Source organism: Thunnus thynnus, chromosome 6, assembly GCF_963924715.1.
Source record: "Thunnus thynnus chromosome 6, fThuThy2.1, whole genome shotgun sequence".
Lineage (NCBI taxonomy): Eukaryota > Metazoa > Chordata > Actinopteri > Scombriformes > Scombridae > Thunnus > Thunnus thynnus.
The window spans coordinates 16,972,510-16,999,529 of NC_089522.1; the positions used below are offsets into that span (position 1 = coordinate 16,972,510).

At 41.3% G+C, this 27,020-nt stretch overlaps 1 protein-coding gene across 3 annotated transcripts in view; it reads right to left on the bottom strand.

Annotated features, from left to right (window-relative positions):
- Positions 1 to 20,833, bottom strand: part of arhgef25a (Rho guanine nucleotide exchange factor (GEF) 25a) — a 43,781-nt gene extending 22,948 nt beyond the window's left edge. For 2 of the 3 annotated variants that reach the window (XM_067592203.1, XM_067592202.1), the window contains exons 1-2: positions 20,156 to 20,833; positions 19,073 to 19,208 (exon numbers count right to left, since the gene is read on the bottom strand). In XM_067592203.1, the coding sequence (XP_067448304.1) occupies positions 19,073 to 19,208; positions 20,156 to 20,251 (232 nt within the window). In that variant the 5' untranslated portion in view covers positions 20,252 to 20,833. Of the gene's footprint in view, positions 1 to 9,424; positions 10,228 to 19,072; positions 19,209 to 20,155 lie in introns of those variants that run through there. The other variant, XM_067592205.1, reaches the window with a different exon arrangement.
- Between the last annotated feature and the right edge of the window lie 6,187 nt (positions 20,834 to 27,020).

Sequence of the window (27,020 nt, forward strand, 5' to 3'; positions counted from 1 at the left end):
TAAGTGTCAGAAATCAAAATTTACAGCTCACTACTGAGTGAATTATTGAGTGTCTATTTTATGGGGTTAAGTGAACAAGGGAGTGAATTCAGCCACCTGTTGAGCTTTCTTAGCCTACGCAGGAAGAAGAGCTGTTAACTTGCTGTATTGATGATGATGTCAGTGTGATGGATCCACAACATGTCCTAATATGGACACCAAGAAACCTAAAACTGCTGACTCTTTTCACTGTGGCCCTGTTAATGGAAATGGGGGCATGTCCTGCCATTTCTTGCAACCCACAATTATGTTTTGCTGATGTTGAGATGCAGGTTGTTGTCATGGCACCATGACACATCATCATTTCCGGTGATCAGGCCAACGACAGTGGTATCGTCAGCGAACTTAATGATGGCATTAAAGCTGTGCATGGCCTGTCATCTGTGAACAGGGAGTACAGAAGGGGGCTGAGCACGCAGCCCTGGGGGGCTCCAGTGCTGAGAGTCAGTGAGGAGGAAGTGGTAATCAACAGTACTCTTTCAGCCAGGGTAGCAGCAGGCAGCGCACATGCACACTAACACACATAAGGTACTGTTGATCATCAGAATGATTATCTGGGCGCACACACACACACACACACACACACACACACACACACACACACACTACAAAAAAGTGAGACAGAGAGTGGCTCACACTTCTGTTTAGGGGTAAACAAGGCTGCCATTAAGCCTGAGGTGGCTGAGAACACAGAGCAAATTAAAAGCGATTGTGATTCCATATGGCAGCTGTGGCAGTGCCAGTCAGGAGGCCTGCGAGGAGAGCTGGAGACAGAGCTGTGGTGCCTGCTGGGCTGTGGGGACGTGGAGCCTCTCCTCTTGGCCCCAGTCTGCCTGACAGCTACTCTCTGCTCTGGGCTCTTGCTGTTTTTCACACTGGCTGTGTACAAGGTCACTTCTCTGAACGCTGAATGAAATGTACTTAAACTCAATGAGTCAAATGTGTACGTTCCTAAATATGGCATCGCATATAATCATGTTTTTATTATCCAAGCATTCAACACATTCTGACATACTGTGCAGTATACTTGAGCTGAGCATATGAGGTTCACATGCCCGGCACACAGTTGACCTGAGGATGTGTACCTGCTGTGTTAAGATGTACTGGTACAGTGATTCTCACTCAGACTTGATGAGCTTTCCAGACACATATTCTCATTCCTTTCCATGGCTCTCCACCTCTCCCCACTCTCATCGCCATAGCAACTAAACCCAGATGGAGCGAGTGAGGGATGGCCGCACAAAAGATTAGCTATCAGCAAGACATGAAATCAACCTACACATGTGGGCACACACGCACACACGCATGAAGTGTAATAATTAGCATAGATTAGCATCAATATTTATACAGTAACCCACCACTAAATGTTGCCTTATGGTTATTTGTAAAACAATGCTGTGTGCACAAAGGATGCCTTTGAAAAGCTAATTTCAAATTCAAGAAAACGACTTGCACCTGTCAGCTTTTGTCTATTTCAGATCAAATCCTGCATTTGGAGCAAGAGCTCTCCATATGGTCATTATGTCTTATGAATACGCAAAATCCATTCAAGTGTGAGCCTCAGGTCTTCCTGAATTCTGGATTAGCTCTAACAAATTATGTAGTCTGACTTCAGAGAGATGTCTAAATCCGTGGATAAGGACTAATTTACCATCACCTCTGGATAGGTTAATAAAATCTAATGATGGAGGAGAAGAGAAGGAAAAGAAAAAGCTGCAAAAAATATTGCAGAGGGGTTACTGTGGTCTATCCATTGGGGAGAGAGAGGTATGACATGCAATTCAAGTCCCCTGACAGAATCAAACCAGGGGCGATGCAGTTATATGGTATGTGTCTTAACAACAACAAGGCATAAAGACTGGTTTTAAAACCAAAGTATTAGCCGCAATAGTCTAGCTGCAGGCTATCTCTGAGCTAAGAGCCGTGTGTCTACAGTAACAATCAGTGACACCTGCTGACAACAGACAATCAATCTCATCTGCTGACAAAGAAGAGGAAAACAGCTCAATGTCTGGTGAGCTAACAATGCTGCAGAGCCGGCAGAGACCAGGGGAAAGGTTTACTAAAGACTGCAGGAACCTCTTGAAAACATATTCATTTTTTTCTGTTGCTTTCTTTCCCAGTATGAACTTCTTGTAATTGTTACAAGTTTTCTGCTGGAGTGAACAGAGCCAAGAAGCTTTAAACATTTCCTAGGTCAGCTATGTTTTTAAAAAGAGTCTTAATTTACCAGGAAGTCATTGTGATTTAGTCACGCTTATACTCAAGAACTGGACACAACTAATGAGCCGTAAGCTTTTACAATAGCGCCTGATCACAAAGGGCAGAGAGAAAAACAACAGGGGGAATTCAGGTCAGAAGTCAAGACAACAACAACAATACTGTACACTTCATATCTGCTATCTCCAGGGTTCTAGCTCACAGGGTTACATATGCCACAAACAAATTGGTTAGGCCCTTATATCCACTGTTTGGACTGTAAATTTGATTTAGAACAAGGTAACCTTTTACAGACACAACAGACAGTTGTTCTCAGGGTCATTTCATATACAGTAGAAGCAGCTCATATAAATTGTAGTCAAATCTCATGTGCTTCTTCAACACAACACACCACATCGTTCCTTTTCTATCGTTTGCTTTGCGCACTGTTTTGGAAAATTTCTTAGCAAGGCCTCTATTACATACTATCTGTGGAGAACTACAGAGAGGAGCAGCCAGAATCACAGTATTTTTCTACTTTGACAGCCTAAGGACAGAGTCACTGAAGTAATCATTATAGTCAATCTGTTGCTAAAACTTCTAGAGTTAGCATGTGCCAATCTTCCACTATAGCAAGTCACATTGTATTACAACAGAGTGAGAAATTGTAGAATTTAATCGAACCTAAGGAGGAGAGAGAGAAACCACCTAGTCCTAATACAGTGAGACATAACATCATAGACACCCCTAAAGACTACAGGCATAAAAAGACCCATATGGGCTGAAAGTGGGGGTAGAATCGCAGGGGGATGTGGCTCCTCTCCCCCTCTGCGCCGTTGGAGAATTCTTTCTAAACAAGGTATGGAATGCACTCCTGTGTTTCATAATTTGTTCCCTCATTCTCCTCCTCTTCACGTTTACAAACAGAGCCCCGAGAAGGAGAAAAAGAGAGGGAAAGAAAGAATAGGAGATAGGAGGAGAAGTGCACGGGAGCCCTGGAAATATGTCAGGGCAAGGCCGTTTAGTAGAGCAAAAGGAAAGGAGAATGAACTGTGAAAAAAAAGGGAGATGGTGAAAATAGTGAAAAGGGGAGAAGACATAATTAATAACCGGCTGACTGGCTGTGTGCCGACCAGTCTGAGAGAGAGAGCTTGGGGAGGGGAACGAAGGCAAGAGGAGGAGGAGGAGGGAGAAAATGAGAATGCCCTAGGAATGATCTTAATGCTCCACTTGGTGTTCACATTCCAAGCCGGCAAATCATGCAACATTCAGCCCAAAATTCATCCAGCTCGGAGACTGGGAGCACTGGGTTGCTACAGGTCTCCTCATCCTCTCGCTCACTCGTCGCTCTCTCTCCGTTTCTCTTTTGCATGTGTGAGAGAGAGACAATATGGGGGAGATCGTTTGTACAGCAGAGAGGAGACAGGGGGTTGGGTGGGAGGGCATATGACGAGGTGGAGGGTGGGCCAGGGTGCAAAGTTTAAAAATATCTCAGGCTGCTGAATACAAGGCTGGGCCACAGCAGTCCAGAAGCATACCTTCAATTTCAGCTATTTTTGTTGCTTTTTCCATAATGTCTGAATGTCTGCCTTATAAGCTGACGACAAAAAAGGTTCTCTAGCTGAGACATAAAAAGACACACTGCGTCTGTCACAACAATTTTCCCTTGCATTTGCCAACAGGGCTGCTTTCTGTCAAAAGCACAATCAACTTTATCAAAAATATTCAGGGGTTTAGGGGTTGCAGGTTAACTAGGGGAGACCTTGAGGTTTATGCCCCTATGTCTGAGAATAACCACACAAACGAGGCTGTCACACATCATGCAGTCAGACTAGTCTGAGGAGGGGGGGGGGCAAGTGCATCAAAATAATTCCCCTACAATGACTAAGTATTTTGTTTTAAATTGTCTGGAAACTGCAGCAAATGAGCCATGTGTTGAAGCTGAACATTGCCAAAGAGCTGAAAAGTACATGGCTTGGACAAAATAACAGGAACACTTTAGGCAATTGGATATAGAGCTGAAATAATTAGTCAGTCAACAGAAAAATAAGCAGCCTCTATTCTGATGATAGATTAATCTGTTGGTAGGACAAAACAAGCATGATGACGTCACCTTGAGCTTTAGGAGATTTTGATGGTCATTTTCACCATTTTCTGACATTTTATAGACCAAACAAAAAATCTATTAAATGTCAAAATAATTGTTGAATCAATAATGATTCTCTAATTTCATAAATTTCACAATCTCAAGTTGAATCAACAGCTCTCTGACATACAGTACAAATCAATAGTTCAGACACACTTTCCCATTCATTTGATGAGAAAGTGTGTCCCAATTTTTGACTGGTACTGTAGTCTCCACAAAAAATGTACATGTAATGTACACATATGTACTGTTTATTCTATTGGGTTGTGTTGTAGATGTTTCTGTTATTCTGTCCATTTCTTGTATATACAGTGTTTGTAAAGGACAGTTAAATGCAGTATGTTGTCAATTATACAAATGATGCACATTTGCCTCAAAGCCTTGTAATGCAAATGTATAATTTAGAGCTATAAAACTGACTTGAAACTACCATATGTATGTGTCTTTGGATGAGAGTTGGCTATATGGTGGATACAGACATTCACGCACACACACACACACATACACACACACACACAAGCATTTGAGTGTAAGGCAGTTATAGTTCCATTTATTCTTCTTTTGTGAATCAAAAATGTCCTTTCTCTTTTCTTTTTTTTTACGCTTTTCTGTGTATGTGTATGGTTCTCTCTGTCTTTGCCATTCAACCATGTAAATATACTGTATGTATATGTGTGTCATTGCTAGGGGGGATCCTTGTCCTAACTCACTGCATGCATGAGTCAACAACAGCCCCCAACACATAAATACACACACACACCGATGCACAGGGAACACATATAGATGCACAATGTGTTCCTTTTACTTCTTTAGAGGAACATAAAGGAAAAGTGAAGGAAAAAGGAGACATAAAGTGATAGAAGTAGAGGCATCGATAGTTATGCAGGGAGAGACAGATATTTTGAGTCCACAGATGGAAAAGTTGTTGTTTTTATTGTTGCTACAGCTACAGCTAAGTCATCTTTAACCTAAAGTCCCAGACACAGGTACAGCTGCATGCTGACTCAGTGGGGAAACAGAGCAGGTCAGGGACATGTTGAGAAAAGGACACATCCAAAAAACTGGAGATATCTGTATATACGTGTGTGTGTATGAGAACAGAGAGAAAGTGAAAGAGAGAGAGTGAAAGGAGGCAACCCTGTTACTATCTTTATCAGCATGTTGATGTTTTTCTGATTCAAACTCCTCTTTCAAATGCATTTTAAACTGTTGCAAATGTAAGCCAAACCAATTTGAATTATTTGAGTAAATCAAAATAAATAAATAAATATATTTTCTATGACACATTCAGGTTTTATATTTTTTAGACCACATTTCAGAGACAGAAGTGTAAATGCTTTTTCAAATGGACATATAAGAGCCAGTTCAGTTACAATGTGATGCAAACTTGCAAAAATAAATCCTATTATATTCAAAACATATTGTAAAAGATATTCATCCTTATCTTTTTTGTTTTCTCTGTCTCTCTGGTAGCCTGCATTTGTGTATGTAAGATTTACCTCAGGGTGCATCCCAAATGCCATTAGGTGTGTGGGAGGCTGTGCCATGTTAAAGATGCAATGTAGAAAAAGGTTGTGTTGGCTTTGAATGCAGAGCTTTATATCATGCTTACATGACCATGTAAGCATAAGGAAAAAATCGTCCGTGTCATCACTGGGAGTCTGTACAGGCTTTTTTTATGTGAATTCCTTCCTTTGGTTATAAGTCAGAATTTGATCCTCGAAATGGAGAGAACACTCATTTGTTCAGTGTCTTGCTGTCTGCTCTGATATTACCTTTCCCTCACACATGAAAATCACTTCTCAAAACACAACTCTGCTATCAGATCTGATTTGGTAAATCCACATGTTGCATTTTATCCCTCTGGGCTATAAAGGCAACTGACTGCATACAATATCAGACAATGGCACACCATCTATTTTTAAATGATTTGTCAATGGTCTTTGCTGGGAAGCAGCCCTCACTAATGGCCCCCTGGCAGCCAATCTGCTAATGTGCCATGCAGAGCAGTGTTAAGATCAGAGCTAGAATGATACATGCTTTTCTCTTTCATTATACCCATCTCTCCACCTGTCCATCTCTGTGGCCTTCTCTATCATGTTGAGTACTGTTCAGATCAATAATCCCTCCCTCCCCTGCACTGCATGGGCTGAAGGCTCATGTTTATATATTGTCATATATTTCCCCTAACTCTATTTTTCATGCCCTCTGGTGCTTGTCAGTCCTATAATAAAAACCTACAACACACACCTTCACACATTAATATTTGCTGCTTGTGCTCCTGTTCCATTGTATATTCATTAAGAAGTGAAAAATGTGGGCTATGATTGTCAGTATAAGGCCGCAGAAAGTCATTGAGTCACTTGTTTTTCTGTCATACTGCAGCCCCCTTTCTGCATAAAAGTGAATGGGTTGGAAGTGAGACTGATGATCATCTTTGGAAAGTCATTTAGTCTGAGTGACAGCAGCTGAAATTACTTCAAAATTAGCCATTTTTTCACTGATTGCTACATGTGAGCATCGAGTGTGTGTCTGCATGTGACTGAAGACATACCCTGCATGGGGATACGCATGGTGTGACATGATGGCATACTGTAATGTGTCTCATCATCCAGCGTACAAGTGTTATTATGCCTAAGTAGGGAATGAATCATGCAGTACACTATAATTTCCTCTTGTGACAGTGAAGTGTCTTTTTTTAAATCGATGAATGGTGTTGATGCATTGCCGTTTTGTCCCATACAACAGACCAGGACAGCCTGTCACCAAGATAAAAAATGGAAAGAGGAAAAAAAAGAGGAAATTCTTTGCTTTCTGTTGATATCAGAGTCAGGTTAGGAACCTGCTCACATCAAACCATTCAAAGAATGCAGTACTTCAGCTAGTGTTTCATAAAAAAAGCTCAGAACAATATCTTGGGACCACTAGAGGTGCTAAGGACCCAGCCCCACATTGTTCAGTGTTTTTCCTGTAAACACCACAACAGAAACATCAGGTCCTGAATGTCATCTAAGCCTGTGCTCCCATTGTGCAACGTTGTCATAATCCTGACACAGAAAGATACAGTAAAAAGTCAAATGTGTCAGAAAAAGGAGCAGAGTTGCAACAACACGATAAAAAGGAGATAAAGAGGAAGTGCTATTTTAAAAAGCCCTGTCCAAAACAACCAGCCATTTTCCCACTGACGTTATGTTAATTATAGAAGCTTCTTTACAGTAGATGGACGTCAACATATTAGCAGGGGCCAACTAGAGGTAGCAACATAGAAATGTACTTAACATGCTATATGAGGGGCTGTATTTAATAGAGCACACAGCATCACATTCATAGTTAAGTTACTCTAAGAGACTGCTGTAGTTTTATAATGTGGCTTCTCCAGAGGGGGTAGAGCGCTTATGTTTCTCCTTCTGACTTCTGACTATAAAATATAAAACATCTCATCTTCCCATGTTGGAACCAAAAACAGCCTCTTATTGTACTGTATGTTTATTGAGATTTCTTTTAATAGCCTGAAATGTTTCATTCCTCCAATCCCCCACATGTTTATATATTATGATCTAAGTGTGCGCGTATTTGCTATGATAACATGGTGGAGGTGCAGCAGGGAGCTGCAGGCTATGGAAAAGGAGAATATCCATTACATAAGAGATTAAACTGAAGGAATCTGAGGTATGTATCCAAGAACACTGGCCAATAATACGAAAGCCTACTTCATGAGCCCCCCTGTGTGCATCGCTTCGGTGGGTAGGTCCGACTGTTTATCCCTTTGATGTAGGCTTGTAAAAGGGAACAAACACGCAGTGAGGCATTGCAGCGTATATTGCCATTAGACACCACTGTTGTTTTAACTTTCCTCCGAGCCACAGTGGCAGAGGTCATGTGTGTGCACAAGACAGTGACAGGGACAAAGAGAGAGAGAGAGAGAGAAACAAGAGACAAACACATAGAAAGAGATTTTCCTTCTCCTATCTATATGTCATATCATACAGTGAGGTCTGAGTTTTGTATAAACTCTAAACAAATGGCACAGGCTGTGAATGACTGCGAGTGTGCACCAGCTCTGTTGTTATTACATATTATGCCACCCGCTGCTTTTACTCAACCACACTATTCTAATGGACTGCTGCTATTCCTGTTGCACTTCATTATAACAAACAGGAGAGTTGGAGGGAGAGAGAGAGAGAGACAGAGAGAGAGAGAGAGGGAGAGAGAGAGAGAGAGAGGGATTACTGCTGTTTTGTTCAGCTCTCACTGTTTTGGGTAGTGGAATGTTTCAGAGTGGCTCAGTCCCCCTGTGTGTTTCATCCATCCACGTGCTGCACATACCCAACTGAAACACACTCATCACGACCAGGACAGTCCCTTTCCAAACCCCATATGCACACAGACAGCCTTTCTCTCTCTTTCCTGCTCAGTTTTTTAATGGAAGAATGTGTGATGCATGTCCTCCTTCCTGTTCCTCACTGTGCAGTGATCTGTAGGAAGAGTTTTTTTTTTTCTTTCGCCTGCTCAGATGTGTATGTGACACACATCTGTTGCTTTAGCTGGAGGCGGAGAGAGCAGGCGAGAGGATTGGGGCTTACACTTAAACCATTAGCATACGCTCATAGGAATGGCAGGAGAGATAAGAGAGGTAGGTGGACATCTGAGTAAGTGTGGAGGAAAGGAGAGGAAAAGGGAGGGGAGGAGAGGAGAGGAAAGGAGAGGAAAGGAGAGGAGAGGAGAGGGGAGGAGAGGAGAGGAGAGCGGAGGAGAGGAGAGGAGAGGAGACGAGAGGAGAGAAGAGGAGAGGAGAGGAGAGGAGAGGAGAGGAGAGGAGAGGAGAGGAGAGGAGAGGAGAGTTATGACTTCAGTTCAGCATGATCAATAAAATGCACACACACACAAAAAAACTAAAAAAAACAGAGTCTCAGAGCCATTTTTCCGGTACCAACCCAATGGCAAGAAAACTTAGAGTGGCAATGACATACTCAATGAAAATCAACTTTTTTTAGGTGTGTTTGCTGTTTAAGTGTGTGTGTTTTTGTGAGTAACACTGACCTCTGACTCGGGCATAGCAGCAGCCACACTTGGCCAGGACTTTACGAAACAAGTGTTGGCAGCCACAGCCTCGGTGGTGGCGATGGTGATGGTGGCCCCCTTTCATGCTGCTGGACCATGAGCAGAGGTGGGCATGGCCCGGCACTCTCTCTCTCTCTTTCTCTCTCTCTCTCTCTTTCTCTCTTTCTCTCCTCACTCTCTTCTCTGTCTCTCTTACTGTACCTCTCTCACCCTCACACAAGCAGCAGCCTCAAAGTTTTAATCCCCAAAAAGGTGTCAGTTGAGCCTCCTCCTCAGTTGACTGCAGACAAGAGTTAAAAAGCCCACATCCAGACAGAGAAGAAGAGAAGGAGCCCACAAAAGCCGAGAAGAAATCCACACTCACAGGTTTTCAGCTGGTGATAAACAGTCAAGGAAACATTCCAGCGAGCTTATCGTTTATGTTGACTGTGCTCCCTTCCCTATGTCTCTCTATCGCTCTTTTTCTCACTCTGTTTTCTTTTTGGTGCTGAGCTCTCGCCTCTGTGAACTGCCTGGTCAAATGACAGACTGGGAGACTGCTTCGTAGAGAGAGAGAGAGAGAGGGAGAGAGATAGCAAGGGAGAGAGAGAGAGAGAAAGAGAAAGAGAGAGAGAGTAAGGGGAGGGGTGAGAAGGGTGGAGTCTGCGGCTCTAGTTGCTGGCTATTCCAGGATAAGGTTCCCACTCCCCTAATTTTCTTTCTTCCTGTCCTCTCTTTCTCTCATCTGCCCCCCTCTCCCTCCCTCTCAGCTGTTTTTCCTTTGCTCCCTTCTCTTTCCTCTCTTGTCTGCTGTCCCTGTCTTGTCTCTTATCCTCTTTTCTACATGGTTGAGTTTCATTTTGGCATAGGTAATGCTTACAGGGGCTCTTAGATATCCAACTCCGAGACCAGATGAAATGCCACGCTCTCTAGTGTCCACTCCGAGCTGACCCTGGAAATAGTAACACCCAGGTCTGTAATGATACATAATGCTATTTACAGAGAGAGAGAGGCCATGTTAGGTTGGAGGTGTCATGTATTTTCCAGTAAGGCGATCACAGCGTCATCACCATGTTTGTGAGTGTGTCATACTTTCTGACAGTTTAAGAATGTGTGTGTTCACTTCATGGATCGCAACAGTGGGCTTTCCTGGCTGGGACAGCTCCAATATTGACTTCTTTTGATCATTTATGATAGTCGGGGCCAGCATAGTGAGCTTTTTTTTCTTTGTGTTTCCATAGAGCGGGCAGGCGGTCTCAAATTTCACAATCATGGCAATGGCATTCTTTGTGAGTGTGTGTGTGTGTGTGTGTCATTTAGCCTGACAATTCATTGTAGTCAGACAGTCTAACCAAAGAAATCTAAGGGCTAAAGAAAAGCTCAGCAAATCTAAGTCTTTGAGCTAAACTAATCCCTTTAACTATAGACACAAAGATGAGGCTGATATTCATCCTTTCATCTAGGTGTGGGCATATCACAGTATTGTATTACTGATATGATGTCGTAACAATTTAATTTAAACATTTACAAACAAAATAACATAATGTTTGTTGTTGGCTTATCATGTGAAATACATAAATCAAGGTTCTTCATCATACTGATGCAAAAATCCTGTAAATCCATCACTGTGATAATGTTATACATAGAATAGCAAAATCTCACATTTCTATCATCACGGAGTGTATATCATCATATCACCCAACCACAACAGCAAACAAGTGTGTTTCCAAAAGTTTCACTCATCAGCACCTTTCCTCGGTGTACTGTACACTCAATGTCTGTGACTGAATGAGTGCTCACATTATCAGACAGTGCATACATGGAAATTTATGTCTGGTACTAGACATGAGTGTGCATATCTTATAGAGGGGTTATGTGTGTTCTGTAGCCCACACGCAAACACACAATCTGCCAGTCTGTTTAAAGCGCTCATCATCATGATCATGATTATGTTGCCTTTTTTTTAATAGTTTCTTGTTTTCTCATGTGAATCAATTTGATGAACCTGGAAGCTGCACAAGTTGTGTAATTGCCAACATAATGGGGCACACTAAGGGCATCATATTTAGTCGTGTGCTTTACATCAGGGCACATTAAACTCAATCAGCACAAAATTATGACTCATCAGCTTTCCTTACAGATCAAATCAGAGTCTCTTGAAATGTCAATTGGTGGGGCAGGCTTATCTGAGGAAACAACTCAAGATGTAAACGACAGCGGAAGGAAAATGAAAAAGGCTGGTGATAACGCTATTGTAAGATACTGCATGTTCTGGGACCCAATCGTTTATTTTCTGACCAACAAACAGTATTTCTTAGGCCGGAAGCTTTTGAGGTTATGAGTCAGAATGCAAGCTCATCCCACTTTTGCAGCGCACATCACGCTATGCTCCCCTCACACGGGCTACAATCTGACTATGTGGAAATTACCACCTGATTACTGCAACAAAGACGAGCAGCATCACAGCACTCTTTGGGGACATCCTCTTCGGGGGCATCGAAACAAGAGAAGGCTGAGTATGGGTTGGCACTGAACCAACATGCACGCGTACAAACGAGCGTGCACACCCCTGAGGTGCACTGTCAAGAGCTTCAGCGGTTGGCATGGCTGTCTCTCCAGCATTCATCTTTTCACAATGACAGGGCGGTGGCAGACTGCTGTCAGGATGTTCCTGTTGTCTTCAGGGGACAGAGCAAACAGAGAAGCCTGGCTGCCTCACCCATTAGCCACACAAGAAGAGTACACACATGCACACACACAGTTGCATTAGACTCTGCTTGCTCTTTCTCACACCAACTCTCTGTTTCTTTTTCCTCACTCACAAACATACAGAGCAAACTAAAGCAATAATGTGTAAGAGAATAAGAATGTTCTGCACTAGAGAGAGAAATCCCACAATGACAGATATATCATCTATTCTCAGGCTCAGACAGCACACTGGTTTGCCACATATAACACTCACACTGCACAGATACAGATAGATCACAATCCTCCCCCTCTATGCCTCCCGGCCTCCCTCCATCTCTCCCTTTCTTTGCTTAAAATGGATGCTTTAAGCGACTGTGATTGAAGGGGCAATTCACCGGAGGAATATTGAACAGCGCTGCTGAATGTCTCCACTTGTCTGATGCTGATATGGCTGCCAAACACCGTCTAAGCATAGGAGCACAATTCAAAGCCAGGCTGAGAAACAATGGATTTGACAGCAGCACAGAGGGTTTAAAAGAAGCAAGATGAAACAAAGACACCAAGACAAGAATCCGGGGGCAAAGCATTACAAATTGAGCGAACACCGCCTGCACTATCAGTCTACACAAACACAGCGGAGAGATAATAAAGAATGCATTGCTCCTGAGATGCATTCAAAATTCATGAAGTGAATGCAGGGGAATCTTTTCATGTGCTCTTAAGTTAGAAACTGCCAGACAGAATGTGTTTCTGCAAGGCACCCAGTAGGGGGCATTTGTACTTGTTGCACAGGGTTGATTATAGTGGAAGTGTTGGTTCACCAGTGCTGCTTCTTGTACTTTGATATATCGATATTGTCTGCAATAACAGTATCACAAATGTTATGAATATAAAATAATGCTCTGATATTATCATAATACACATAATGGCAAAATCTGACATACAATTAGTATATTGAATGCTGATTTTTGCGACTGAGAGCCTTATTTCAACCCTGAAACAAGTATCAACCCTGACATTCAACAACTACAGTCTTACTTTCTCAATATGGAATGAAACCTTTGAATAAATGACCAACAAAATTGGCCAAGGAGACATGTACAAAGCCCCGAATGTTAGCAGAAATATGGAAAAAATGTTCCTCCCCTGGCTTGAAGGGAGGAGTGGTGGATGTGAGGTGAGGCGTGCATTAACACCCATTCATCTCTCTCCTTTTATCTCTCTCCTTCGCTTCCCCACTCCTTTCCTCTCTCTATCTCCCACACGAGACACACACACACACAGGTCAAAGATGTTTCATCTGAACATGTGTGCCTGTGCAGTTGTGGAGAGAGGGAGAGAGAGGACGGCTACAGTGATAAAGGATGAATCAAATCTATGCATGAATGTTCACGCTGGACTCTTTTTAAAGGCCTAAAGATTAGCACGCTAGTAGATACTGCGTGTTTTTATCAGAGCCAGGTTGGCCAGGCAGGGAGAATGTATCGTCTCTCCTCTCTATGCAGTTTAGGACACGAGTTCAGGCTGGAATCATGAACATGATTTATGAATGTAAATCAGCTCATTTAAATGCACACAATTTCCTAATGTGCTTCTTCTGTGGTGACATTATTAGAATACAGATTAACAAAGCAAACACAACACACTTATTTATAGTGTCCAGAATTGTGTACACACACTCGAATTAAGCTACAGGAATAACAGGCAAAAAGACAGAATTCATATGACACAAGCATGCACACTAATAGCTACAGCAAGTGTCGGTTTAGCAGAGATGCAGTTGCGTATTTGCAGTGTTTTCCCCAACAACCTCCCCACACTCCCACCCCCCACTGACATTAGCCTCTCCTCACCCCATCAGCCAGCTGAAATCCTGCCAAAATATGCTCACTTAGATTTCATTTTTCTTCCTCCTTCTCCCCCACTTTTTCTCCCTTAGTTCCTCTCTCTCTCTCTCTCTTTCTTCCTCCCTGCATCTCTAAGCTGAGCGCCAATTAAGGCAAACTGGCATTGTGGACAATTCAGTGTGAGTGGGAGGTTTTTGTTTTTTGGCTTAAATCCCATTATGGAGTAGAAGTCACAGAGTAAACTGTCTTGTTCCCTTCTCTTCTGTCCTGCCAGTCTGCAGAGAGCTGCTGTTTTTGTCTAATTACACTAAACTACACTGCTGGCATACACCAGGGAGACAGATGGATGTGTGTGGATGCATGTGTGAGCGTGCGCACTTCACCACTAGTACCACTCGGTTCCTCCCACTGTTGTACCTCATCATGCAGTGCAGCTCTCAGGCAGCAGGAGCTCTGCACTCCACAGTGGGGAGGTTACACCACCGGCGGAGACTTGTTTCTCAAAACTTCCAAGATACTCACCTACCACCCACAATTATAAGCGTACACACCAAACCACACCTTGTACACCCACACATTCACACAAACACATACTCCTAGGCAAACTCCAACTATTCCATATCCAGATCTTCTTCCTCCAACAAACTGTGGTGTTATTACTTAAACTGGAGGCTGTTAGAGTTTTCCTCCTCTACCTGACCCCACAGCTGCCCTCCCTCTCTTTATCTCTCTGGAGCTGCTATCTGAACCTTGCTCTAGATGCAGCATGCTAGCACTGAGGCTCTGAGGCTGCTGCTGACTGTGTTCAAGGCTTAAGCCTCAGCTAAAATGCCACCCAAAGGAGAAAATGTTAATTAAACGAAGGCAAACCAAGGGACCACACATAGAGAGGCACTTCTGCTTTATCTTTGATTAATAATTACTGAGACCAGCCATTTTATTGTCATGGGAAGGAGATTTTCTGTTGGAAAAAGAGATTTGGAAATGGTGTTCCTGCTACACTGTTCAGCGTGTATAATTGATTTTGGTTAAGAGTGTACGTGGTGCATTTGGGAGTCCTTTAATGTGTGTGGATGCATGTTTCAGTGCACATACGTGTCCCTGTGAGGTCGTGCGCCAGCTGCCTCCTCCCTTCCAGGTCAGTCTGGGGTGTAAATGCCAGCTTTGCTGTGGACCGGTGACCTGTGAGGTGCCTGAGTAACCTGACTGACCTGCACCTTCCTACCTCAAATTTATAACAGCCAGCTTCAGACCTTGATCAAAGTTGCCAATTCAAGGCAGGTTAAATTCATTAATTCACATATAAGTGAGGTTAATGGTCACCATTCAACATGAGGGCTTGTCAGAAAGGGTCTGATCTATAGGTCAAAGGTGCAGATAACAGAATTGGGGCTGGTCTTTGTTCATTGTTTGCAAAAACAATAAGGAAACTTGATTTATTCCAAAGCAGATATGGAATATCAATCAATCTTGCCATCATACTGTACACATAAGAACCCTGATGATTTGTAGTGCAAATGCAATTTCCATAGGATGTAAGGGTCTGAAATACAGTGCAGCTCTTCTGCATTTAAGTGGGTGAGATATCATGATTGTGTAAACATACTCACGCACATAATTACACCATCCATCTGTATGAAATAATGCTGTTTAATCTCTGGTCCTTGCAATACTATATGAAGCAGCTTCAGGTTGATCTCTGCCCATTTAAGGTCACACACACAGTTCAGTCCCAGGGTCCTTTGGGATCACCACTTCTCCTTGGATGGCACAATCTCCCAGCCTCTTACAAAACCCAATATGGACAAGGGCATGCATTTTCTGCATAGTTTACCTCACATCCACTTATGAGTATGGTGAAAGATGTTATTAAATTTGTACTAAATGAGTTGCTGAGTACCAAACTGGGTGCGCAAGTCTTCTGAACATAATCATGTTTTCAATGGTTCCACTTTTAATCAGGAGACAAAGTGGCATAAGAATTTTTTAATCTCTCCACAAGCTCTCTCTAGGCTCTTGTTTTGATCTCTAGTATTTTAAATTGGGAATCCTTTAATTATTTCAGGATTTAAATGGTATAAAATGGGGAAAATCAGTTCTAAAAACATCCAGTTTTAATGCTATAAAAATAGTATTCTTGTGTGCTACACAGAAGAATTGGGGTGTAGAGAATATTATGTAAGTGTTCTTCATATTATGGTCCCATAAATTTTCATTATTACCTCTGTATATCTTACAGAATATCACATTCCCTAGATATCACATTTCATTGCCATAACTTTGTCTTTCTCAGAACTAATAATATGCATGTGTTTTTAAGTCACGTATGAGCTCGTTCAGAGACACATGCTCACATGAAGAGTATGTGCAGGCAGTTGTGGGTCGAATGCAACACTGCTAGTGTTACTGGTTCAGTGCATTTTCCTGTTGATGTGGCTTCAAGCATTTCACCTTGAAAAAGACAACATCATAAAATGCAGAGTGCGTGGACACACATGGCCATCCATCACTGATCGGTGTTACAGAACACACACTGCCTGGGGAGAGTTAGACTATGAGCTATATGGCTGGGAGTCTGAGGAGTCATGAAACAGAGAAAAACTGATAAGATTGGAGAGAAATATGATCAGCAGCTTTGTGTACTTGGATAAGTTGCCAGGTTTAAAATACCCCTGCAGAAGACATGGCTTTGAGGAGGATGAGAGACAAGATAAAAAAAAAAGGGATTGGAGAAGAAAAGGGAAGAGAAGAGAGGGAAAAGTGGATAAGAGGGAAACAAAGTCGCAATGTAATACGATTCACTTCTCTCCTTTGGAAAAAATACAGAAAAGCAAGAAGAGGAAAGAGGAGCAAAGTAAGCTGGGATGGAGAAACGGGATGAATTAAAAAAAATCTGAATCTGAATCTGAATTCGTGGAGGTTGGCACTGTCTTGTGATTCCTGTGAAGCCACTAGCAGGCGTTTTGTTTCTAACACAGAACAGATGGCCCTTATGGCCCCATGAAGCACATCTTTAAAGAAAGTAGAAGCCTCTCCTCTTTCCCTTCTCCTCCACAGACACAGCAAGAGATGGAAACAACACTATGACCTCTGCCAGTCAAACCATGACCAAATCTAATCATATGTCTTCTGTTCTACATGTTTGACTGAACACTTTAATTATTACTTTTATGTTAATCATAATAATGATGATCAAAATATTTCTATATAGCAACCCTTGCACATGTGTTGAAGCTTAAAGTATGTTACATTAAAATATTACAGGAAATGGGTTCATTTTAAAAAAAACTGTTTGAATCATAAAACGGAATTATACAAATCATAAAAAATGTCAAAAAAATCTCATTAATCTTTTAACAAGTAAGTTTGGTGAGTAAGTTCTAGGCTGCAAAGCCTGTTGATTGGCATTATGACATTATGATTGTATGGTGTGTCAGTTTTATAAGTATATAGGGGCACATATGTCATTATGTCAAGATTACAAACCATAAAAATTCAGGGTTTTGTGAACACAAAACTTTTTGTCCTTTGCATTGACATCTGTGGGTTACAGGTAGACGATACAAACAAAAATGATATTGCAAAAACTATTTAAGATCTATTATTGATAAAATGCTCAAAATTTATTGAAAACTGTAAAAAAAAAAAAAAAAAAAAAACTTAAAAACACATTTTTAAAAAAAAATTTGCATAAAAAATGGCTGTACTGTTTTTTAAATATTTCATTCTCAAAAATGACTGAATATGCACTCAAGTACGCTGCAACAGATTCTGATAAAATAAAAGTTGTTCATTTACACAGTAAAACCATGAACCGTGATTTTGTCTCGATATGGACAATATATATGGAGAGCTGCTAAATAACCTACTCTGGGCTTTGGCATAGTCTGTGTCTTGTTGTTGCAGTTCAGATGTTTTTCTGCCTTGTGTTTCATTGATTTTCCATCCAATTTCCCATCCGCAGGAAATTGGGCTATGCAAAAACAATTGAGCAAAGGAGCTTGTCTGGGTCTAAAATGAACAATCTGCCTTGGGGTAATCATCCTTCCACATCGCCCTAAACGCATTTCTTTACCTTTTTTGCTTTTCTGAGCCATGAGTTGTGTGCTAAAACAATATTTGGCAGCATTAACCTCAGCAGCACACCCTATCCATGTAAGACCATTACAGATAAGGATCGCTGACAGCTTCCTCTGGCCCCACTACCCTCACCTCACGCACACCTTCTCTGTGCGCCATGTACTGTTCTGCACAAAAGTAAGTGGTCCAGCCACATGGTACACACCACCCAACCTCCCATATATATATACACACACATACTCCCTCTAAGCCAAACACAGAACCAGCTACAAAGCTCCTTTTGTTCCATTTCACTCAAGGAAAATGGAAAAGCATGCAAACCCTTAGTGCAACCAACAGTGTTGGGGCAGAAGAGGAAAGGAAGCAGCTGAACGTGTTTTCTTGCCGCATCTGGAAAGCATTGCATGTGTACACACTTACACAAAAAACCTCTTTCTCTCTCTCAAGTACTTATGTATGGTACATTACAGCATGGTAATTTACTGCTATCAGTGCTAATAGAGGATGGGGTGGGGTTTCATAGGAATAAACCGCCAACACTCGGGCAACTCCAATCTGATACTTTCCCTGAAGTTATTACTGCCTAATGACCACCATCAGATATGGCAGATGGGACTCAAGCCTGTTTTGATCCTGTGTTCACATATGGCTAACATGCACGCAACAGGCTGAGCCGAAAGCAGAGACCTGAGCAGTAGCTCACATGGCACGTACACACTTGCAAATTCAAGCCTGTGTATAGTCATAAATCATGAATGAAGAAACCATCACTGTATATATGTAAACAGCAACACAGATTGTAGCCAGTAGTCTCTCACTGAGTGATTAAGTGGCTGAGCAGGATCCTTTAGAAGTCACTGCACCGAAATCTGAGACCTTCCACAGAAAGAATCAAAGCTGAGCCCGGACGTTTGTGTTTCGGTGAGTCTGTAAGCTCTGACTGGTTTGGTGAGGGCCAGTGTTTGGACTTGCATTGTGGGTTTGGGGTCACAAAATGGTCTGTCACGCTCAGTGCAGCTCTTTCAGGTCTTACCTGTTCTTTCTCTCCGCTCTGGGTTTTCTGTGATGGCCTGCTGCTCCCAGTCCAGCCCCTCTGGCTCCCACTGGACCTGGACAGGCCCCTTTTCCTCCTCGCTTGATGGGAGGTCCGCCTCACCACCCTCTGAGAGCTACACACAGAGATGCCTTTGTCAGCTGCGGAGCACTGCTCTCAAGGAGGAAGTGATGGCAAGATTGTACAGAGTGCTTACGGTCACATCGCCACAAAACATTATACCAGCAGCTATATTTTTCCACAATTTCCTGCATCTTTTTCATCACTGTCTCCATTACGCACTGAACAAGAATGCAATGGAAATTGTTGAGGTCCAACTTTTGCCACAGAGCTTGGATAAGAACTGCTTCTCAGACCGCAGTTTCAATCTTTATTTAAAACCCATCAGCACCAGACGACAGGTTAAACAGAGGCAAGCGCAGTTATCACTCCTCTGCAGGGGATGGAGGCAGATTATAATCATTGCTATGGTTTTTACCGTTATCTGCCATGGCGGAAATGATTTATCAAGATAAACAAACCCACTGGACCTTTTGCTGTACTATGAACTCTGTATGTCTGAATTACCAGATGCTGTGTCACAACCAGCATGCGGACGCCTCTAAAAGTAGAGAGAAGAGAGGTGGAGACAGATGAAGGGAAGGAAGGAGGACAATGAATTTGCAGGGTTGCAGTGAAGCTTTAGACCTGCATGAGTCAGACGGTTTAATCACTACTACTCTGCTTCCTCTTCCTCGGAGACATCCAAGATTCCTCCCAAGCACTGAACAGAGACTAGCAATCTCCCTCTATCCATCCCTCTCTCTCTCTCTCTCTCTCTCTCTATTTATGCTTTTGTGCCTTGACCATTTTAGGTTTAAGACTAAGTTATAGCAATGACACAAAATAAACTTGGTATGCAGTGATGTAGGCCAGAGATAAGCGGGACATCATGCTCCACAAGCACAGAAAAATACATCCATATGTTCTTTTCTTTCCTTTTGGATTTGTGGCATTATGTTTTCCGATAAACAGCCAGTAAATACACAAACAGAGCTCAATGGAGCCAGATGAACAACTCACCCACTGTTGATTGGGCATAGCCACGGACGTAAGCACATCAGCCATGGCTCCCAACATCTGGTCAGTGCGTCCCTGATTCTTCTGTAGAGCCTTCATTCTCCTCACACCGACAAACACTGTTTCCTCCTCAGATTATTCTCCTCTGCTGCTTCGACCTTTGATCTCCAATTGTCACACAATCTCCCGGTGTCCTCTATCTGTCTTGTCTCCCTGTTTTCTGCTCCTTCAGCTCTTGTCTCTCAGCGCACTGTGCCACAGTTTGGAGCTGAGCCACCACAGCCCGCCTCGTTCTGCCCGTAACACACAGGAAACCTTATGCGTATGAATAATTGATCTTGGAAGAGAGGGGCATGTTTCTGTCTGGACCTAGGAACATGCAATTAGGCAGGCACTCCGTAGCTCTTCCCTACTTCTCTTTCCTTCCCCACTACATACAGGTGAGCTGGTTTTAGGTGTCTGTAACTCTGGTTTACTCCAATGCATGTATCCACCTTGCCCTCTCAATATGAGGCTCCCCTGGAAAGACAGATTGAAGATTTACTTAGGCCTTCTCAGGCAGAGTCCTCTTCTCTGTCATTCTTCTAAATGAGAAGTCCTGACAGTGTGGAAGTATTCTCTGTGCGGTTTTGTTGGTAAAATTGATCCTCTCCTGTCCTCCTCTGTGAATGCTGAAACGGTGAGCTGTGACTTCAGGACTGAGCACATCACCCTCCCTGAAATCCTCCTTTCTTGTTCTTCATTGGCTATAAGAGGATCACCAACCCCTCCCCAAACCCTCTCCTCCCTCTATTACTCTTTCTCTTCTTTCATTTCTTCTTCTTAGTCTTCACCACCTGGACTTTTCCCTCAATCTCAAACTATTTTAATCTTCCCTATATCTCTTCTTGCCTTTCTCTGAGCTATTCTGGCATCCTAGACTCTCTCTTCATCTATGCCCAAAGTCTCAGGCAGTGACACATGGATTGTGTGATTTCTTGAGCAGCGGGGCATCCCCAAATAAGGTATGAACACACGGCCCATGAAGCTCAACTATTTAAGAGACTGTCACTGTTTGCACACATATCAACACACTCAACTTCTTTAACCGCCTAAAAAAACTATTGATCAAACCAGTATTGTGGGTTTGTAGTTACTTGTAAGATTAATCGCCATTAAAAGTTAGGAGGATTGCAACATTGTTTATTGACAGATTGACATTGCTGACCACATGGAGAGTCTGTGTCATGGAAAGAATTGTATGCATGTGTGTGTGTGTGTGTGTGTGTGTGTGTGTGTGTGTGTGTGTGTGGGAGATAGAGGGAGAGAGAGAATAAATATTTAAATATCACTGGAGTACACCATACATAAGCAAAATTCATTCGTGTTTCAAAGCCAAAGTGAAAATTAAAAGCAAACGCCGAGTTTGTGGAATCACCTGAAATTAAGAATGAATTTGTCTTAATACAAACAGGTCACATAATAACTATAACTGCTGAAGTTAAAACCCCTAATAATCATGCTATTCTAATGTCAATTTCAATGACCATTAGAGGGTTTTTTTAAGTTTCAGTTGCATTTAATAACTCACAATTCCTGTACAGTTAGCTATTTATTTTATTGAACCTGGGTCGCATTACTCCAACAAAAAAATATGAAGTTAAATTCTGCAAACTAACTGCATGATTGAGTTAACAAATGTTAGACAAATGTGCATATGTAACTGCGTAACATGCACACTGTGACTGTACAGTTACTGTTTGAGTAACAGCAAAAAGAAGGAGGAAGTGCCAAAGTATTTACGATAATCCTGTAAACTGGAACAACATGAGGGAAAAACACTATTACATTCATGTACATTCATAAAAACACATCTTCATTGGTTATATATTAGATCAGATAAACCACTCTGTCCCTTTAAATCTAGACTCATAATTATTATATAACATAAGATGAATATCTGTAATAAATCTAACGGCAATCTGCTCAGTAGTCGTTAAGACATTTCCCTCAAAACCACAAATGTCAACCTCATGGTGACACTAGAGGAAAAGTCAGAGGATGATGTAAGTCAGTAGGATTCATCCTCTGGGAACCATGAAATGTCTGTACAAAATTTCATGGTAATCCATCCAGTAGTTATTGAGATATTTGAGTCTGAACCAAAGTGGTGAAGCAAACGACAGACAGACACTGCCATCCCTAGCTGGGCTCAGGTTAATAAGGGGTTAAAAAGTCAGCGATGTAACCAATCCTAGTAAGTTCTGAAACAGCAGGTTAATAGTACCTGTCTGCAAACTGAGTGATAGCTCAGAAGCAAACAGCTGCTGGCCAGATTAAATGACTTTTATTCAAAGTTGTTGATTTTATGCTACTGAATGCAGACAGGACTGAAATTATTATTTGCTCTAATCTTGTTACAGCTCATCTAAAGCAATCCTGGCTCGCTCTTTTACAGATCTATCTTCAGTTTGGAGGCAATTTGCCCAGAAAAGCAGCAATTTAGTGTTTTGTTTTTGTCTTTGCTGTAGTCATTACTTACCCGTTATTATCTTAATCATTTTCTTTACAGTTCATCACTCACATTTTTATCTTGTAATACATTTTTTTCTTATAGTTTGAGTCATGAGTGTCTGGCTATACTAATATTCCTGACTGATTCCTGAAATTGATTCAAATTCATGAAAGCTCATAGCAACTTTATCTATAACTTTCGATAAAAATGGATGTTTGGACAGAGCCTGAATGTAGCTGCTGCTACTCAAAGGATTAATGCTCAGTTTTGATGCCAAGCTAAGCTTGAAGAAACATACAAAGCTTTGCAAAACAGGCGTGTTTGCGACAAATCAGAGATTCTGACAATATTTGTCTTTACATCACCTGGAAACTATGATCTATGCTTTTATTTAACCTGTAAATTCAACTGTCGGAGCCCTGAGTATTTCCAGATTGCAGACAGCCCAAAATGCTGCAGACCGTTTTAGCTTCACGTTGTTGGCTATACAGCAGATTTTTCTTTTATTTAGATTTTATTTTAGCAATCAAATTTCATGCACATTTTGGACAACTTCCCAGCTATGTCTCAGAGTTTTTTACCTCCACTGAGCCAAAGTGCAGCCTGAGATCCTCATGCTGTCCTGTTTTGGTCATACACAGTCTAGGCTGGCTAAGGGTGATCGAGCTTCCTCCATGAGAGCCTCTATGAGATCTGAAGACCTGCCCAGCATAATAAGGGTTGAAATGTTGGTTGTAGGCAGCCATCTGAGTAAAGTAAATACCATATTATTAAAAAAATACATAAAAGTCAGGAGTAGTAAACATAAAAGTAGTAGTCAATGTACTGTAGTAATGTGAGACACCAAAAAGAGGGTGTCTCTTACAGTTTTCTTAAGCATGCTATCTACAAATATCTAACTTTAAGAGAGATGCCTAAAAGCATAAAACATATCTTCATTTAATGCTTGGTTATATTAGTAAATGTTTTGCACCATACAAAATAGGTTAGCTTTTTTTCTAATCACCTTAGATGTATTAATTGATAATTAAGTGAGGTTATTTGTTTCTGTGTGTTTAACATGTTCAGATAAATGTCTGTTTGACTCAAAGTTTAATGACTAAATTAGATGTTTGCAATGGAGACTGGTGCACCTTTGGACAGTGTCTGTTTATTTATTAAGGAGTGGCTGGACCACTGTATGTTCATAATGTGAAAGTGAAAGAAAAAATGTCCATGAATAATAATACAATGATAGCTTATGTAAAATCTCTCATAGGACTTCACACAGATTGGAGACCTTCTCTTATTAACTTTCTCAAATATTTGATTGAATACTTTTGAATATTTCAGAAGAGGCATTCATACCACAGAACTTGGTCTAACAACTGAATTTATTCTTTTAAATTAGAGCCTAAGATTGTAACTCTAACGTGTGACAGTTACTCTTTAGTACCTTAACCATAAAATCTCTTGTAAAACGTCACAAAGGACTTGTATTTATGTGATTCAATTTAAATTCTACTTTCTCTCTTTTTGGCTCATGTGTTTTCATTGAGCCATGACAGACTTCTAGGTTTCACATTATCTCTACAAAAAAGAGAAATTGGGCACTTGTGATGGAAGAATTAAAAAGTATAACTTTACCAGGGCTTAGTGCAATTAGTCACTGGCAGTCATGAAGACCGCAGAGAAATGAGCAGCAGAGGTGGAGTAAAGATGTGAGAGCATGAAGGGAACACTAAACTTGGCGTTGGAAGAAGATTGCTTTCAACAACCACGTCATGTTCATACAAAGTTTCTACATCATTCATCACACCGGCCATGACTGTGGACACATCAGAATCACTTTCTCTAAACCAAGGCTGCCAGAAGTGACAGACAATTGACATATGTAACTGCTTTTCACATTTTAAAGTATATATATGGCACTTAGTTTTAGAAAGTAGGAATCCTATTCTGTGTGTGCAGTGAATTTGATTACTCAAGACCAATGAAATGTTTGCAAATTACATCATCCTTTGATAAACATCTCCTATGGCTGCCAGACATGCAATCACGTGGTGATGTTTATCTTGACGATTCTTCATGATTTTCACCGCGTGCCATTTTTTAAAGATAGTCAATATTGCAAATGTAATGTATACTTAACTGTTTCAGATCAAAACAAAACAACAAGTGATCAGATTTATACTGCATTGCAGAAATACTCTAACCCACAAGAAACCAAACACTGGATAGATTTTGAGTTTCTCTGTTGATCTGTGTAAATAAAAACTGTTTTTGGTAATTGTTGAATTTTATATGTAGATGCATTTAAGCATAGATATGAAAGAATATGTTAAGGGAGCCGTGGTTTTGCAGGTTCATACTTCTGCATGTTTGTTTGACCTGCACCCGCTGCAAATTAAATGTTAATCCCTCCTGGGGCAAAAGTTTGAGATATTCTGGCTCTGAACAATTTGTCTCCTTAGTGTGCAGTATTTATTACTACTGCCTTATTTACCTGCCCTTGAGTCAAAGTACAATCACCACAAACTTCCACTTCCTATTGTAATAACTAATAACTTGCCTTGCATGAGCAAGATTAGCTCTGTTTCCTCCCTGCTTCCTTCTATTCACTTAATTCCTGATGTTTCAGATGCTTAAGAACAAATAGTAGAGTTGGATTCTGTCTTTTAGCCATATAGCTGCAAATAATATTGCAGGGTGCTCACAGAGCACTAGTAAGACCGGTCCTGGAGAGACTGCCAGCAGTCTAATATTAGCTGAGCACATGGCTGTCTTTAGAATCAGTCACTAAGCTGGCTAAACTTAGTTCATTGCTTCCCAAGCCTCTTTCCAAGTTCTTTTGCTCTAGTACTGACCTCTGCTGGGTATACTGGCGTCTGGGGAGAGGTTGGGCTGCCTTTTGCACTGTTGAGTGAATGACTCTGAGAGGAATTTGAAGAATAGGAAAGAAAATAACCCATGACCCTAAAAGGAGAGTGTGATCAGGAGGTGGGAATCAGAACAAAATGTTCTTTAATTTATTCATCGGATTAGTAATCATTTGTAACATTGGTTGGATTTTCCTTGAGGAAGCCAGAGCAATGACTGTTCTCTAAGACAAACATAAACCTGCTGATAAAGTTTGCTGTGTGTGCTGTGCTGCCCTCATCTGGTAAAAGTTGCTTTATCATTCTTGTATAGCTATAAAAGGATAAAGGAGAAACAGTGAGAACACACACACCACCTCTACCTCGCCCTTTTGTGCCAAACAGACTTCCCTTTCCTCTGTATTATACCTTATCATTTTCATTTCTATTTTCATAAGCTATAATTCTTTGCCCCCAAGCATGCCCTTTTTCCTTTTCCTGTGTTTCATATCAGTGAGGAGTCAAACCCCACCTCAGGCTCTTGTGTCTAAACACAGCACTTTTTGAGTAATGGGCCAGGTTAGTGTGATGTTGTACATCTGATCTGATGGTTCACAACCTAAGAGGCAGCTTCTGATAAGGAAGTGGCTGGGGCATTTAATGGGATTTATTTTAGGCATGATATTGTTGGCGGTGTTTCAGCTTTAGATGGCAAAAACATGCCACTTATTGTTTAATTCTTCAGAGGAGATGAGCAACTATAATTCTCAGGCTCAAGTGTCCAAATTGTCGTAGTGGCTTTACCCAGCAATTGACATCTAATATCAAAATAATTTGGTACAGAGCATTTGATAGATAGATAGATAGATAGATAGATAGATAGATAGATAGATAGATAGATAGATAGATAGATAGATAGATAGATAGATAGTCTGTCTGAATATTTTGTTCAACTACATTAGCTCATGTACAAGCGCTGCATTTCACAGTTTGATCAGAAGGAGGCAGTCTACATCCCTCCAACAGAGAAGTTGAGCTGTTGCATAACACGTGCAACATTCACATTAACAAAGTCACCAATTGGCCTTACTCCAATTAAACATCAGGGTTAATCTGTTTAGATGCACCTTTGACGTGATTGAGTCCCTGATGCTAGGAATAAACCTGTTCACACGATATTCCTGTCCACATATGGGGCTCAGTCCTAAAAAAAAAAAAAGGTTATTGGTCACAGTTCAAACAGAGGGCTTGGACCAATGTTAAACTAGTAAAAAGTTAATTCAAGAAGCTTAATCTGGTTTAATGTAATTGGAATATAAGATTACTTGGGTTATTCAAACTTGTGAAATTTGTGTTGACAAAAAACTACATTGAATCAAATTATCTATAGATAAAAATGAGGGTACTGAACTTCTGGGTATGTTAAACACATAATATTATGTTAGTGCAGCAGAAAAACTTTCTACATTTACTTTGCTTTCTTTCTTTCTTGCACTGTAAGCATGCTGATTTGGCAAATCAGTTGCTTGCTCTGACT